The sequence below is a fragment of the Podarcis melisellensis genome, assembly GCF_964234715.1.
Source record: "Podarcis melisellensis genome assembly, chromosome: 7".
Taxonomy (NCBI): Eukaryota; Metazoa; Chordata; class Lepidosauria; order Squamata; family Lacertidae; genus Podarcis; species Podarcis melisellensis.
Genome location: NC_138539.1, coordinates 40,367,437 through 40,384,189, shown reverse-complemented (window position 1 = coordinate 40,384,189; position 16,753 = coordinate 40,367,437). Strand labels below are relative to the sequence as shown.

At 42.2% G+C, this 16,753-nt stretch overlaps 1 protein-coding gene and 1 long non-coding RNA gene across 2 annotated transcripts in view; one reads left to right on the top strand and one right to left on the bottom strand.

Annotated features, from left to right (window-relative positions):
* Positions 1 to 1,664: 1,664 nt before the first annotated feature.
* PRKDC (protein kinase, DNA-activated, catalytic subunit) overlaps positions 1,665 to 16,753 on the bottom strand; it is an 83,010-nt gene continuing 67,921 nt past the window's right edge. The window contains exons 75-86 of the mRNA XM_081918479.1: positions 15,569 to 15,656; positions 15,231 to 15,374; positions 14,374 to 14,578; positions 12,725 to 12,792; positions 12,239 to 12,459; positions 11,237 to 11,329; positions 9,527 to 9,619; positions 8,481 to 8,552; positions 7,926 to 8,127; positions 4,791 to 4,979; positions 3,189 to 3,328; positions 1,665 to 2,077 (exon numbers count right to left, since the gene is read on the bottom strand). Coding sequence (XP_081774605.1) covers positions 1,873 to 2,077; positions 3,189 to 3,328; positions 4,791 to 4,979; positions 7,926 to 8,127; positions 8,481 to 8,552; positions 9,527 to 9,619; positions 11,237 to 11,329; positions 12,239 to 12,459; positions 12,725 to 12,792; positions 14,374 to 14,578; positions 15,231 to 15,374; positions 15,569 to 15,656 — 1,720 coding nt within the window. The 3' untranslated portion in view covers positions 1,665 to 1,872. The remainder of the gene's footprint in view (positions 2,078 to 3,188; positions 3,329 to 4,790; positions 4,980 to 7,925; positions 8,128 to 8,480; positions 8,553 to 9,526; positions 9,620 to 11,236; positions 11,330 to 12,238; positions 12,460 to 12,724; positions 12,793 to 14,373; positions 14,579 to 15,230; positions 15,375 to 15,568; positions 15,657 to 16,753) is intronic.
* On the top strand, positions 4,986 to 14,498 carry LOC309373951. The gene is made up of 5 exons (XR_014170301.1): positions 4,986 to 5,541; positions 11,265 to 11,350; positions 11,439 to 11,488; positions 12,296 to 12,502; positions 14,328 to 14,498. It is a non-coding gene; the product is annotated as an uncharacterized lncRNA (long non-coding RNA).

Here is a 16,753-nt window from a genome sequence, read left to right as displayed (position 1 = left end):
AGCAGGGGAGGCAAAGGGTGGGGGAACTAAACTGTAGCCTTGGACATTTAAACCTTTTGACAACCAGATCTTCCACCTTTGAAATCTTAATTATTGCTGGCTATGTCATTTCCACCAGACTGCCTGATTGAAAACACTGCTATGCATACATGACTATCAATTAAGGACTTGGTTAAATTATAAACTTGGAACTTTGACCTGTAAGCTTGGAGGGTAAAGTGCTCTGTAAGATGAGGGAATGAACAAAAGGATATCTGAGGCAGATATCTGATTTGTGAGTGGTTGCATCTTATCACATACTTGTGTGTTATCAAATTGTATTTGCAATAATGCATTTATTTTACTTTATAAGAATTTTTAGTCCACCCTTAACCATGCAATCCCAGTAAATCATATAGTACAGGGTTGTCCAATAGGTCGTTCTGGTCCCCTAAAAAAAGCTCAATAACTTTTACCAAATGGGACTTTCCTCCCTAAAAAAAGCCCAACAAAAAGGGGTAGGTCACTGCCAGTTTTTTATTCCGTGAGTAGATCGCAGTCTCTTGTGAGTTGGATGCCCCTGGTATAGTACAATAAAACCATAACGGTTAAATCAGACAGATGTGCTGATTCCATCTTCTACTCCTAAAGGCCTGTGCAAAAAGGTGTCTTGCTCAGACTCTGAAATGCACATAATGACACAGACATGCAAGCACACTTGTTTGAAGTCATATTGAAAACACTTTCACATCACTTTCCAATCTTGACACTTTTATTGATAACAAATATATAAAAGGTGAACCGTTCTACTATTGTGGAGATTTCTCTGTAAGTGGAGAGACTTTTTTTTAAAAAGTGGCTTTAGGACAATCTAATTAATGTATTCTAAACTGTTTTTGCATTCTTATGTTTTTAAAATACAAAATGAAGCTACAGAAGTATTAGCTGCATCGTAACATTTTCTGAAATGAAGGTAATTTAAATAGGTTTGTCAAATAATGCCTATTCATTCAAAATATTGCACTAATCACAGAATATTTGTTCCAAGGTTTTCACCTTGCTTTTCCTTTGCTAATGAACTATTGAAGAAAACCTCAGTGCAAAACCAAGTAAATGTATATCTTTTAAGAGAGAAATGTTTTTTTGCTGTGCTTCACAATGCACAGAAGTCATGAGAGAGTAAACAGAAGACTTAGTTTAGTAACATTTTACCAATATTCCTCAGTATCAAATATTCCCTAATCTTCCAAAAGCAGAGTTTGCCCCTCTCCAAGTTTGGGAGCAATAGAAGTTGTAACTTTGCCTGTTTCATTATTAGAATTACAGCCAAGTTGGCAACATAAAGAAAACATCTTCATGAGATACCGAATTTGTTGATAGTTCTTTATTGCCTAAGGACTACTGGCATGACTACTGCTGCTTATTTGGGGTATCACATATTCAAATGTCAGCTTAGCTGTTATAAAACCACACATCTGGTGCAGACAAAGTTGCACTAATTAACACAAATAATTGTGCAAGTCGCCTACTTACATCAATAGCAAATCACTAGAGAACGTAAGATTGTGATTCCTCTTCTGTCTATAGCAAAGTCACAGCTTTAATTTTTCTTTTGGCTTTTCCTAAGTTTTGGGGAGGCAGTGGTTTTTTTCCCCCCCTTTTCCTTCATTAGCAACAGCAAGTTTCCCTAATTTAATACCTCAAACAATGTGACATTAACAAATTGTCAGCATATATCATTGAAATTCTTCTGCTACGTCACAACTTCGACTCATGTGCATTAAATACCATCTTCTTTGTTACTAGTACGCAGTTAGATCAGTCTTCACTTCCAAGATAAACTGAAATATTCTGGTAATCTTAGCAGACAGGCACTGATGAGGATCCTGTTTTTCACATCCAGGGCTCCCATCCTTCCCAAACTCTGCCAAGGACATTTGGATCTCTGGCTTGGTCTATAAGGCACTTCACCTGTGTTTCTTCTGAAAGTCCATCCTCTGGTTCTCTGGCTCGTATGTTACATTCTTTACTTCCTCGTGCCACAGAAACATAATCCCTGTAGGCAGTTGATTTCTCATGGCCCAGCCGTAATTCATCACTTTAAAAAAATGATATTAAATCACTGATATTAAAATCAAGCAGTGTACCCAAGTTTCCCTATTCAGATGCAATACCGTATTGGCCTGAATATAAGCCTCACTTGTCCCCCAAATTCTGACAGTGAAAAGTTAAAGTGTGGTTTAAATTCGTGACCTTACAAAAATTGGCTTTTACGATATCGCTGCTGAAACAGACATACGGTAAAATGGAATGGGTGTGAGTGTTTATGGAATTTTAAGGGAGCGGCTTTTACAGTGGTACCTCAGGTTACAAACACTTTACAGACTCTGCTAACCTGGAAGTAGTACCTTGGGTTAAGAACGTTGCCCCAGGATGAGAGCAGAAATCACGCGGTGGCGGTGGGATGCCCCATTATCTAAAGTGGTACATCAGGTTAAGAACGGACCTCCAGAACGAATTAAGTTCATAACCAGAGTTACCAGAGTATTTGGGTATTGTTTCCCCCTCCCTTGAATTTTAAAGGTGTGGCTTATATTTGGGCCAATATGGTATTTCTCTCTCTCTAGCTCAAGAGCTGTATGCACAGGTCAGCTTTTTCCTTACTCAGTATTTATTTTACAGATAGGTAGCCGTGTTGGTCTGCCATAGTCAAAACAAAAAAAATTCTTTCCAGTAGCACCTTAAAGACCAACTAAGTTAGTTCTTGGTATGAGCTTTCGTGTGCATGCACACTTCTTCAGATACTGAAGATACTGAAGGTATCTGAAGAAGTGTGCATGCACACGAAAGCTCATACCAAGAACTAACTTAGTTGGTCTTTAAGGTGCTACTGGAAAGATTTTTTTTTTTGTTTTCAGTATTTATTGTTCAACTTCTGGTTTATCCATTGTTGTTTTTAAAAAAGCCTGGCACCCTGCTTGCTAAGTATGCTTTATTTTTTAATTTTTAAAATGTGGGCTTCCTTTCTGCAAATGCACCAAGATGCTCAACTTCCAAATTTACCTAGATAATTGCTGCAGGTCCCCAGCAATTATTCATTTTTGTTTCTATTCAATCACACACTTTGAGTTCTGTGCTTGCACACAGCCTCATTTAGGAAAGCAAATCGACACGCTGAACATTTCAAAGCGCTTGAGAGAAACATATACCTGGTAATCACTGCTGGATTAGCACCTGCTAATTTTCTTCTTGCAAAATTTACTTTTTGAATGGGGTACCAATTAATCTCCTCTGTGTTTATTTCCTTAGTCCACGTGCCTCCTTTTTTCAGCTGCTTCAATTCAAAATTCTGGAAAGAAATGGCACATAGCCAATCATGAAAAACAATACTGCAGTCTTCACAGTATACATCACAGCATAAGGCATGATATTAAGTACAAGGCATGACAGACATGCGTGATATTTAGATATTTGAGGGGGCGTGAATATGGTAAAAATGATAGGAAAATGGCATTATGGTTCTTTAGTATTGCTTAGATTTTTAATACAGAAAGTGCACACTTTTCTAATAACTGACTGGAAGAGTAATGATGTAAAGATAACTATAGTAGTCGATCTTATTTTAAAATTTTGTTATAAGCTCCTTCAAAGGACTGTCATGCAATTCCTCCCTTCTGAAGGCCTTTTGATTGTTCACAGTGGGAACCCTGCAGTGTGTGCCCTTGCCATGCTGCTATAGTAGGTCATGGATGTATGGGAGCAGTCCTTATGGCGTGGCTCCTTCCCATGTTAGCTTTGTTCCAGATTATGGTAAAGATGCTGCTGCTGTCAAAAGGAACTGTGGGTGAGTGCCTGGATTTCTTACTTTATCAGGCTGGCATGGAATGAGAACTAACTTCATGAGTTCCAGCAGTACTAAGGTGGTATTGGAAAGGCTGCACACTCTTGAATGAAGTGTTTTCTAAAAATGACTAATGTACTACAAACTACTTTGTGTAACGAATCCTTTAAAAACATGAATTTTCATCCAACATTTTGGCTAATACTTAAGCATGTACCATATTTTTCGCTCTATAGGATGCACTTTTTCACCTCCAAAAATTAAGGGGAAATGTGTGTGCATCCTGTGGAGCGAATGCAGGCTCCTTGGCTTCAGCGAAAGCAACGTGAAGCCTCCAAAGCACTATGGAGGCTATGCGTTGCTTTTGCTGAAGCCTAGAGCACTGACCCCCTCTCGCTCTCCAGGCTTCAGGGATAGCCGCCTGAAGCCTTTGGAGCGCAGCAGGACCTTGCGCTGCGTTCCAAAGGCTTCGGGGTTAGCTGCGCAAAGCCTCCACAGGCTCACTTCTCAAACCATCCCCTACCTCTTCTAAGCCAGATCTTTCTTTCTTCCTCCCTCCATTATCCGACTCCTCCCTCCCTAAATCCCTGCTCTCATGAATGGTATTCCCACCCATATTTTCTTTCCTCTCTTTCCCATCTCAATCCTCCTGGCATATGCACTGTTTGTGGCAAGCCTTCCCTGCCACAAACAAAACAATGCAACCTAACATTGGGAAACTGCAACTATATCACTATGTACCAAATAGGAAGTTTACAAATCACTCTTTTCCTTACAGCAGAGGTAGCCAATGTTGCCGGACTCTAGTTCCCATCAGCCCCAGCTAGCATGGCCTGTAATTAGAATGATGGGAGTTGTAGTCCAACTATGTCTGGTGGTCACGACAACGGCTACCCCCTACCTTACAGCAGTCACATAACCATTCCTCTTCACTTTGTTTAGACAAACCAGGATGAAAAAAAGAACCTACTTTCCAATCTAAGGAAGGCTCCTTCACAAACACATCCATAGTATTAATGAGAAAATCTTGATCTGCACGGTAGGCTCTTAAGGAATGCACCATCACATTGTAAAGAAGACCCGATTCCTTCATAGGCAACATCAAATTAATGAACTGACGAGTCAAACGGAAAGGCATCAACTCTGGCACTGGCAGAAACTGCATACAAGAAAAATTAAAAGTTTATGTATTATTTATGTATTTTTCAACCACTAACAATTGCTCTTTTCCTTCATACACCAGGATTCATAATTCTTTCATACAGGTCATTTATGGAGAGGCAGAATTCAGTATAATATTTGAGGGAAATTGCTTTTAATGAAACCAGCATATGTTTATCTTGCCTTTTCTTCAGGGAGCTTACAGCAGCTTTCAGCTTGCCATCTCTCTTTTTGGCCCATGTAAATCTTGCTCTCCTTTCCTTTTTACTCAACAATTTAAGGTGATCCATTCTGTAGCCACCATGAATTGGAGACCCAGATCCTCACCATCTTGGTTTTACTAATACTGTATTATAGTGATAGAGGTGGTTTTGTTTATTTTTTGTTTTAAAAAGATTGTCATGCTTCAACATGGGGGGGGGGGGAGTTAGGGCCATTAACTTCAGTGGGTCTTCCTTGAATAAAACTTAGCTGAATACCATGTTTTGATTTTTCCAGTCTTCTGCTATGACAACAAGCTCTTGCTTAAAAATGGCTGGACTATTCCATGAATGTTCCAGGTGAGTATGCATACTTTTAAAATATTACACTGAAGAAAAAGACAATTCAAACCTATCTTCATCAGTGATAATAAGGTCACTTCATCCACATACAGTAAAAGTGGGACTGGGTTTTGGTTAATTGGGGGGGCATGTGATTCTGTTTTCTGGATGTGCTATGGAAGATCTGATAAAAAGAAAGGAGCAGGAACACAACCTTGTTTTACATCTTTCGTGTTAGGGATATCTGAGGAGAGGTAACCTTTGATATTGAGTTTTATTTGGCAGATGTTACAATAATATTCTGTATTAAGATCAACAAACTTGAAATTAATGTATAATTCTAGTGAACTATATATAATATCTAAATTAGATTAAGGGATATTGAAAAACAAAACATTGAGTCAGCTGTAAAGAAAATCTGCTCCCCCAAGTTCTATGGGTTAAATTCGCTCTAGAGGACACACTTTCCCCCCTCCAAAAATCAAGGCGAAATGTGTGTGCATCCTATGGAGCGAATGCAGGCTCCTTGGCTTCAGCTATAGCAACGCTAAGCCTCCGAAGCCTGCGCTCCAGAGGCTTCGCGTTGCTTTCGCTCAAGCCAGGAGAGTCTGGTCTTTGAGGTTGGCTGGCGGGGGGGGGGGAGCAGCGCTTCTCCCCACCGCCAGCCCCACAAGCTCAGGGGGAAGCGGGAAGGCGCGCAACACCTTTGCGCTGCTCCCCGACCCGGTTTTGAGGCTGGCGGTGGGGGAAAGCAGCGCTTCCGCCCAGCGCCAGCCCCACAAGCTGGGTCGAAAAGCCCGCAGGAGCCGTGCACTCTTTAAAGGGTGCCCGGCTTCTGCGGGCATTTCTATGAGGTGGGGGAATTCCCCCACCTCAGAGCCGCGCAGCCTTTAAAGAGCTCACCGCTCTTGGGGGCTTTTCCCCAAGGAGGGAGAAGGGACCGACTGGCCGTGTTAGTCCCTTCTCCCTCCTGGTCGAAAAGCCCGCAGGAGTTGCGTGCGGGATGGGGGGGGGGGGAATAGCAGGGAGAAGGTCTGGGAGAAGCACACAGGCTGCGTGCAGCCTGTCCGCTTCTCCCAGAGCTGGGGGGGGGGTGTTCATATTTCTTTCATTGATTTCCCTTTCTGAAAACTAGGTGCGCCCTATAGAGCGAAAAATACGGTATATCTCAAAGCTAGTACCGTATTTTTCGCTCTATAGGACGCACCCAACTATAGGAGGGGGAGAACAGGAAAAAAATATTCTCTCCCTCTCTGCTCAGCGCCCCTTCCATTTCTCCTCTCGCTTCACTGAAGGGGGCGCTGCGCAGAGAGGGAAAACTGTGCAGCGCCTCTCCAGCAAAGCCTGGAGAGCAAGAGGGATTGGTGTGCACCGACCCCTCCCACTCTCCCGGCTTCAGACGGCTATCCGTGAGCCTTCTGAGCACAGCGAGAACTCCCGCTGTTCTCCGAAGGCTTGTGGATAGCTGCCCGAAACCTCCGGAGTGCAGCGCTCTGGGGGTTTCAGGCAGCCTTGCCTCCGCTCCCGGACCTGGGGGCGGGGGAAGCCCAAGCTTCCCCCATCCCCAGCCCCCAGAACAGGTTGGGGAGCGGTGGCCCCTTCTCCCTCCTGGGGAAAAGCCCACAAGAGCCACGCGAAGCTTCTGTGCGGCTCTTGGGGGCTTTTACTGCCTTCCTCCCCCCTCCATTCGCTCCATAGGACGCACAGACTTTCCCCCTTAGTTTTTAAGAGGGAAAAAGTGCGTCCTATGGAGCGAAAAATATGGTAGTTCCAACCCAACACAGTGCATTTATGTTAGCCCAACTAAATGTTTTCCCCTTAGCCTTTGTTAAGGGCAGATATTTAAACATCCCTAGAACTGACAGACATTGCGGATGTAGAACATATTCTTTTCTACTGTCCACTGTACAACCAGTACGGTTGTACTTAAACTATCCAAAAAGAGGGAAAATACATATTTAACATCATGGCACAATGAAAATATCAGATTCTACCTGTCTGATATTAACCAGGAGGTGCAAGGGTGGCTGAGTTTCTGTCAACAGTAACTCTTAGAGTGATGAATAGCATGATTTAACAGGAAGACAAGTTCTATTGCTATAGAAGTTCTATTACTATATATTTTTAAAATTTTGCATATAGGGATGTTTTAAGATGGTCTATATCTGTAACGCCTAATAAAGACTTTGAAGAAAACCAGAAAGTGTCATTAAGTAGTGTGCAAGGTTCAAAAAGTGGGGCGGGGGGACAGGCAGTATCATGCAAGATCCTGCTCCACCTGACTAACAAGCAAATATCCCAAAGAGGAAGCAAGAGCGATTCTGAATCTTTACAGTCCCCCTGACCTATCAGCATTCCATTCAATTTAATATTCCAAAAAAACAGTTTGAAAAGGAGAATACCTGTGTGGCAGAACCGAACGCATGTCCAAAGTCTATTCCCACCATGCCACCTGTCTCCATGCTGATCATGAAGTTGGATAAGTGTCTGTCTCCAATACCAAGAATCCAGTGGCTGATGCACATCAACGCATGGGAGCTGGCGAAATGGGATCGCAGAGATAGCAAGGCCTCCGGTGTTGTACTCATCTTAACAAAGGCCCTCCTTAAGAAAAGCAATATATTTATACATAGTAAGATTGGCTTCAGCTGTTTCTAAGAAGGGGAAACATTATGAATTCAGAACAAAGAGCTGCCCATCTTCCTCACTGTTCCACCCACATGCTAATAATCGGAAACTGGAGAAGGGGCTAGATGATTATCAGTGTGGCACAGGCTGAAGTTTGAAGGGCCCAAAGAGAGGGTTGGTGTTTTGTTTTGTTTTTAATAGGAATTGGGGGCCAACAGCCTGCATGTGGAAAAATGAGGAGGCCATATGAGGATTACTGGAAGCAACCCTTCATTCAGCACCATTAATCCTCGGTACTATTTTGAAACCCATATTACACAAGAACACACCTTAACAGGTCTTCAGGAACACGGTTCTCTCGGCGATGGAAAGACATCACTGTTTCTTTACGATCAGCTCTCCTAGAAGTGAGCAAAGCAATGACAATTATAACCACATAATTAGAAAATGGGAATCAAGCAGAGACAACTGTCCCCCCCCCCCCTTAGGTTGAATTGAACATTTTGGACCGGCCATATGCTCTCTTATATTCCCAAGCAGAGATGGTGGGCACGGCATGGTAGCAGCAGACCTGGCAGAGCTGCATGTCCACCTGCTTTGGTGGGTTCCACAACCTCTAGAGTAGGTTGGGTGGAGGGAGACTGCAGAGAGGAATTTCCTGTTTGTGGAAGCCAATATGTTATGCAAGCAGGTCAACACCATTTGATATTGCCCTTTAGCGTTGGTGCCCTGAGAAATGTTTTCTGTAAGAACTGGCTTCTTCAAGCCAATGTGCATGCAATCACTGCAGAATTATTATTTTTTTAAAAAAGGAAGAAGTGGGTTTGTAACTCCCAGTTTTTCTGTAGACATGAGTCAGTAGCCAGCAGCACAATCCGAATCTCTCTGCCACATTAGTAAGGGAAGAAACTTAATGATCACCAGAATTTCGAATTTCTATACCACCCTTATCCAAGGAACATAGGGTGGGGTTACAATATAAAAGCACAAAAATACAAAACTTTGTGACAAACAAAAACAAAATAATCCACCCACACAATGTTTAAAAGGCCATGGATTGTTTAGTTGGCCAAAGGGCCTGGGGGAAGAAGAAGAATGTTTTTGCCTGGTAGCTAAAGATATGTAACAAAGGGGCCAGGCAACCCTCCCTGGGGAGCGCATTCCACAAGCAGGGAGCCACTGCAGAAAAGGCTTGCTCTGGTGTTGCCACCCTCCAGACCTCTCATGGAGGAGGCAAATGAAGGGCCTCACATCATAGAATTGGTGGAACTGGTGCCACCCACCCCTGACTTGGACAGCTGTTGTAGGATAGCATGGTTGATGATATCACAAGCCACTGAGAGATAAATGGGTAACAATTATTTCTAAGACTCACTTGTACATGTATGTGTAGCGTGCAACAGGGTTTGTATTCTTCTCTGCCATCTTGGACAGCCAGTCAGTATAATCAGAACGAGGACCCTTGTAGCTGAATAAAAAGGGGGGGAGCAAGTAATTTACTTCTATATTACCTGAAAGGAACACCACAAGCATTGGGGTACTGTGCTGTTAAAGAGCAATTAATGAATCAAACCATTTCTGAAAGTGAACTTAGGGAGATGCTGTTTTCCAAGCATCATTGAAGAACGAGCTCCTAGGAAGTACTGAGTCTACTATATTTTGTCCTAAATGTTTGTTTATAGCAAATTTCTATTTCAATAGGCACACTAGTATTACACAAGTTCCTGACTTGCAGATCACATTTGTGACCACATGAAGCAAGCTTTGTCATTTCCTTCTGTCTTCTTCCAAGTAACATACAGCTGCTACAGCTTTATGAACCGATTCTTCAGCATTGAACACACTGGCAAGTTCTTCCTCAGTGAAAAACACTCCAAATGAGGCACAATACATTTAAAGCACTGTTAATTCAATTCATTCCACAACTACCTCCTTAAAAGTGTAAACTTGTAAAGAATAACTTATAATTTGCTACACTAGCTAAGAAATAGTTTCTGAATATTAGTGCTTTCTACATGATTGTTATGTTTATCAGTATTCTCTTTGAATACTGAGTGGTATTTAACTCACTGAAATATAATGGAACTAACTTAACTATGCTCCTTAATTTCAACACAGTGGTACTTTGGTTTATGAACTTAATCTGTTCCAGAAGTCCATTCTTAAACCAAAACATTCTTAAACTGCTTTCCCATACCAGCAGGGGACTCAATTTTACAAATGAAACACACTCAACAGGAAGCGAAACATGTTCTGCTTCCAAGGCAAAGTTCACTTCTAGAATCTAGTGTTCACACAAAGATAAACTTTCATCTTCTCCCATTTTTACTGCTATTGCACTATCTAGAGCTAAGCTGTGGTTTGTCTCACTCTCAACAAACCATGATCTGTAAAAACCAAAGCTTGTTCTTGATTTGACAGCTCATGATTTGTTTGGAGAAGACAAACCACAAGCCTGGGTGCACACATAATGTTAAGCCAAACCATGGTTTAGTTCTGGAGCAGCGTAGCAACAGCAGGACAGAGGAAGAATAAAACAGCCGTAATTCCCCCTCTGAAGTCACTGCCTGTCACTACGCTTACTGGTTTGTTTTCAACATTATAGGGTTTGCTCATGTGAGTACAAGTTAGTTCCAAGATCAGAACAGGCTTTGGATATGGTTTCTGGTCACAATGGCAAGTTAAGAGTTGTGGCTCTCCAGATTCTCCTTATTCTCCATCACAGGAATTATAATCCATTTCCATTGATTTCAATGCTGAACATGCATTTATACTACTCTCCATTCTGAATCAAGTTCACTTCCTAATTCAAACTAACATTTAAAAAAAATCCTTTGCTTGTAAAAAGCAATATGTTGATAAGAAAATGATGAAGAAGCCATGGGTGATACATGCTGTTTGTTTAAAGAAGCAGACAGAAAATGTAGGTCAGAGGTGAAGTGTCACCCGTTAAACAAATAGCTGCCAATTATTAATCTAAGATAGGAAGTACTTTGACGTCTGATGATTAATGCCAATTGTTCCTATGGATATTGTCACAATTCTTCAGCTATCTCCAAGAAACAGATTTATGCACCTTCATTACCTGTTATAATCGTTTTTTTCCTGTTCAGACATGTTCTTCAGAAGGAACTCCTTTAAAGTGCAGGTATTCTCAAGCCACTCAATCAGCCCTAGTCTGAAAGAAAATATAGCCAAGGTAACAAGAAACACAGAAAATTATTATTTAATAAAGGGGTAAAAATGTAGAGGATGCAAACTAGTGGACACTTTTCTTTTGTTTTTAGCTTCACTACTTAAAGTGTATTAAAATGTAATTCACACAAGAATTAAAAAGGTAAGCAAGAGTTTGGGGGGGAAATCTGCTTCACTCAAGCAAATTATATGCATCCATTTGTAAAGCGGTATAAAGCACCAGCTAAACATTATGATAGGCATCTACTGCTGCTTCTTCCTTTATTGCTCTGATGCATGGATTTACCTGGTTGTTACTGTTTCTCTATAGATAATCTTCCCTATGTTCTGACCATAGGTTCAGACAAACCATGCATAGGAAACGGTCAAGGAAGATGGTTGGGTAGTGCAAAGATGCACAGCCTGCTCTTCGAGATATCTCACATGTTTAAAATTATGAGTTCACGGGAAGACAAAGAAAACTTTGCAGTTAAACAAGCAACACAGAAAAAGTTTGCCGAAAAATTGCCAGTTTGCAATTACTAGTGTTGAGCAACCCTACAAAAGATGTTCCCAAGGTTCTCCTTATATGGTGGGCCTGCTGTAAAGACATTTCTCCTCCTAATTCATGCAACAAAGACTGGAGCACATATATAGTGGTACCTCGGGTTAAGTACTTAATTCGTTCCGGAGGTCCGTACTTAACCTGAAACTGTTCTTAACCTGAAGCACCACTTTAGCTAATGGGGCTTCCTGCTGCTGCCGCACCACCGGAGCACAATTTCTGTTCTCATCCTGAAGCAAAGTTCTTAACCTGAAGCACTATTTCTGGGTTAGCAGAGTCTGTAACCTGAAGCGTATGTAACCCGAGGTACCACTGTACTATATGTGAAGGAGGTCAGGAAGCGCCTACCTGGTAGTCATTGGTATAACTTGGTAAGTTTTTAATTTCATGTTTCTTTGGCTGCAGGCAGCATCTCTTGAAAGGATGGTGTTCATAACATCAAAGAGCTGCTCAATGCGCTGGTCTTGCCGGAGATCCTCTCCTCCCTTCACAAGAAAGGGATATTCCCGCTCATCGCTACCTCTGATAATTATACGCTTTGGTTTCCGGATGGACTCCATAACTTTTATCTTGGACAAAATGGGGTGGGAAAAGGTTTTCACTCAAGAAAGGGTGAGAAAACATTGCAATATATAAATTACGTTATAGGAGAAAGTCCATCTGCATCTCTGCAGTGTGAGAATGCAGAAAAAAGTTACTATAGATATAAAATTTCACCAGATGTGGGTGATATCTGTTTATATGCACAATGTACACTTACTAATATATCCGTAAGTGTACCTTCACCTTTCAATAGACACATGAAAAAATATGCACATTAATATAGTAACATACCCTCTCATCAAATCCAGAAATTTGTGCATGATATTCTGGCAATGGTTTTCCTTTACCGTCATATTGACCTGAATAAATAAAATGTAATGCTTTAATTGAGCTTTCAAACATTTATGCGATTAACAGTGCATTCCTAGCCTACTGATCCAGTGGATGGGGGGGAAAGTGCCCCTTTACCACTGAGAGGGGGGGGGAAATCAGCTGCAGAGAGTTCCATGGGTGTAAAGCTGGTGGTGTTGTTGACATCTGTATCCTGTAGAATGGGGCATTCTGGAGCCAGGTTACAGGAAGTCTTGGATGCAAGGCCCCTTTAAGAGGCCCCAGGCTGTGGTAGGCATGGTTAATTCCCCCCCTCCAACTGGTTCCAACTGAGGGAAGGATTAAAAAAAGCAAAAATCTGTCCCTTGACCTCCTGTCCTGGTCAGCATGCCCTCCACCCTATCCACAATTGCTGAGTAAGGTAGAAACATTATACTGGCAGAAAATTCCTGTGGCTAAGAGACTCTTCTCATGATCTTGTTTGTGCTGGGTGTGATCCCAACATTATTCTAACAATCCTGATCATGACAGCAAAACTGCACTCAAAATAATTTGCTGGTTATCAGCCCTGCTAACCATGTCAGACTCAGAGGAGGCAGGACAAAGACTGGTTTCAGGGAACAACCCCCAGCTCAGTTTCCTTTCTTTTAGAAAAGACTGTGGCTGCTAAGGATACATGGTGGCACTTGGTCCTGAACAGTGGCAAATAAGGAGCAAAAGTGTCTCGCACAGGAGCCCACATATTCTGTGCTTCAGACGTGTCACCAGCAAGACATATTAACTTTGTGGCTCTTAGATCCACTACAGGTTCTAAAATAAATTCCAACCACAATCATTCATTGCAATTGGTACTGTATTTTTCGCTCTATAGGACACACTTTTCCCCCTCCAAAAATTAAGGGGAAATGTGTGTGCATCCTATGGAGCGAATGCAGGCTCCTTGGCTTCAGTGATAGCAACGTGAAGCCTCCGAAGCGCAGAGGGAGCGCTCCCTCCATGCTTCGGAGGCTTTGCATTGCTCCAGGCTTCAGGGATAGACTCCCCTGGCTTCAGCGAAAGGAACATGAAGCCTCTGGAGCACAGCGGGAACTCGCGCTGCGCTCTGGAGGCTTCAAGTTCCTTTTGCTGAAGCCAGGAGAGCAAGATTCTCCTGGCTTCAGCAGAGAAGGAGAGCTGTGCAGTGCCCCTTCAGCGAAGTGGGAGGAGAAATGGAAGGGGCTCCGTTTCTCCTGCCGCTTCGCTGAAGGGGCGCTGAGCAGAGAGGGGGAGAATTTTTTTTCTTGTTCTCCCCCTCTAAAACAAGGTGCGTCCTATAGAGCGAAAAATACGGTATATGTTTATTTTAACGTGAGCTATTAGATTCTGGTAATACATTTGGGTGGAACTCCTAAATAAATATTACATCCTGCAAAAGTTGCTTAGAAGAAGTCATAATGGTCAGAAAGTATCTGCCAAAGAATAAAAGTTTATCTACTTTTAAGAATAGTCAGTCAGTCACTCTGTAGGTCTTAACTATGCAGTGTATTAAACGAAAACGAACTTTAATAACCATTATTTCATTTAGCAATGGAAGAATATTCTCCAGATTACCAACTGAAACCATAGCTTACCAGGAACTTCCAGCTCAGTCCTCAAGAATTCTGGTTTGAAGTCACTCATCCAAGTTGAGCACTCCTTCAGATTTCCAGGTTCTTTTTGACAATCTCTCATCTTTAATAAAAGAGGCTCCACAATACTGTTGAAGTCCTTGTCTGTCATATTTAGCAGCTTGGAACCTCCTTTCCCAAAGTGTTTGTCAAATTCCTTCCCAAATTTCTGAAGCAGAAATTTAATCACACAATAATTTGTCACTCTTGTTAACAGCCAAAGTACTTAAACTAGTTTACCACTTGATATAGCTGAATGAGGAGGAAATACCACTTGGTGAAATGCCAGAACTTTCTCTTGCACCCTATCACAGGCAGGTGTTTGACATACTCCTATGCAATGCCTATAACATAGCAGCCAGCTACTAGTATCTCAAATTGGTAGAACCACAATTCTTACTAAGCTCTGTTCAGCACTGACTTACATATGTCTCAGCTGTTCCTATGGATAAACCCAGAAAACCTACAGAAGTTGTGAATGCTGATGAAGGACAAGTTACGTCTCTGTAGTAGAACAAAAGTACCAGTGGCTATACTTGGGCTAGAACTGGAAATCATATTCCTGATCTTACGAACCACAGATTGCACTCCTTTAGAACTGTTTTAATTCTTGCTAATGTTCCATGACACAAAGGGTCAAGGACTGTGGTGACAAATAATACACTTAACTACAACATCCATTTCTAAAGCCTATACAGATGTGCAAGGCATGTTCAGGGCCATAATAAAATGCAATTATTTAATTCAGGTTTTCCATATTATATTTTAACTTTCCTGCTATACATGTAAAACATTCAAGCAAAGGTGCTATTAATACATGCCTGAATGAACTTCTTTCTGTACAACCCGAGACCTGGAGCTTGTAAATTTCCCAGATTCTGGAACATTCCATCATACAACTCCTGGATGTTATTTTTACTCTTCTTAGTTTTCCCCAGCTCATTTCTAACATCTTCAGTCCAATCCTGTGAATCCAGAATAACACCACTTTACCACGTCTCGCATCCAACCAAAGGACAAAAGTTAAAACATAGCAGCTACTAATGGAAACCGGGCTGCTTCGATAATTATTCAGGTGTGCCCTCAACACTCAAAAAGCACATGCATGCATTTAAACATCACACATCCCCTCAGAGTATGAAGAATTCAGTCATTGTACCTTGAAGAGCATTGCAGGGTTGGACAGCTGCTCGAGGGCATGGACAAAACCTTGCACCACTCCTCCTCTGTCCAATTTGTTCTTCAACCTAAAAGAATAAATCACAAAGGGAAGAGGAAATATAACCACAGAAGCATTCTCTTCTGCTTTGTGGATAGATAATATAGCTCAATTCCTCCATAAAACACCAAAGAAGCTTTCTTAAACTGCAATACTAAAACAGAATATTTATTACTTAATGGTGAGTGTGCTTGAGGTATTTAGGTAAAAAGGACCCCTCCAGTCACGAACGACTCTGGGGTTGCAGTGCTCATCTTGCGTTATTGGCTGAGGGAGCTGATGTTTGTCCACGGACAGTTTTTCCGGGTCATGTGGCCAGAATGACTAAGCCGCTTCTGGAGAAACCAGAGCAGCGCACAGAAACGCCATTTACCTTCCCCACCAGAGCGGTACCTATTTATCTACTTGCACTTTGACGTGCTTTCGAACTGTTAGGTTGGCAGGAACTGGGACCGAACAACAGGAGCTCTCCCCGTCACAGGGATTCGAACCGCTGACCTTCTGATCGGCAAGCCCTAGGCTCAGTGGTTTAGACCACAGCGCCACCTGCGTCCTTCCTGGTAATTTAGGTTAAAATGGGTTAACTGTCCCCCACCCCCTGGCCTAGGCAGTGAGGATATGTGATCCAGACTTGTACTGGCTAGGCAAGGTTCCTCCCTATTTCCATCCTGCTGCTAAGCAGAAGAGAAGCAAAAGCAAGCATGCACCTCTGAGCAAGCATGAAACAAAACATGTGAATCTAATTTATAGCCTGCAATAACTTAGAACAGCTCCCTCAGCAAATTAGGTGGGACTGGATGCCTCAGGCACAAGCACCAGAAGCAAGCTTCATAATGACTGACCAAGTGGCATCCAAGGCTTTCCTTCTACTGACAGAAAACACACCAGCTGGTGGAATAGGGGCAGGAAGCAGTTTATAGCAATTCCTGCTCTGCCTTGCCACCTATCCCTCTCAAAATTTGCTATATAGGGTGGAGGGATTCTCCAGAACATATTGGAGGGAGTGGGGAACTGCAAGGGGAAAGAAGCATCGCTGAAAATTGCCTCCCTCTACCATTCCATAGTCGGAGGCTTTCTCTCAGTAGAAAGCAAGCATTGGACACCACCCAACAGAAGAGGATGAAA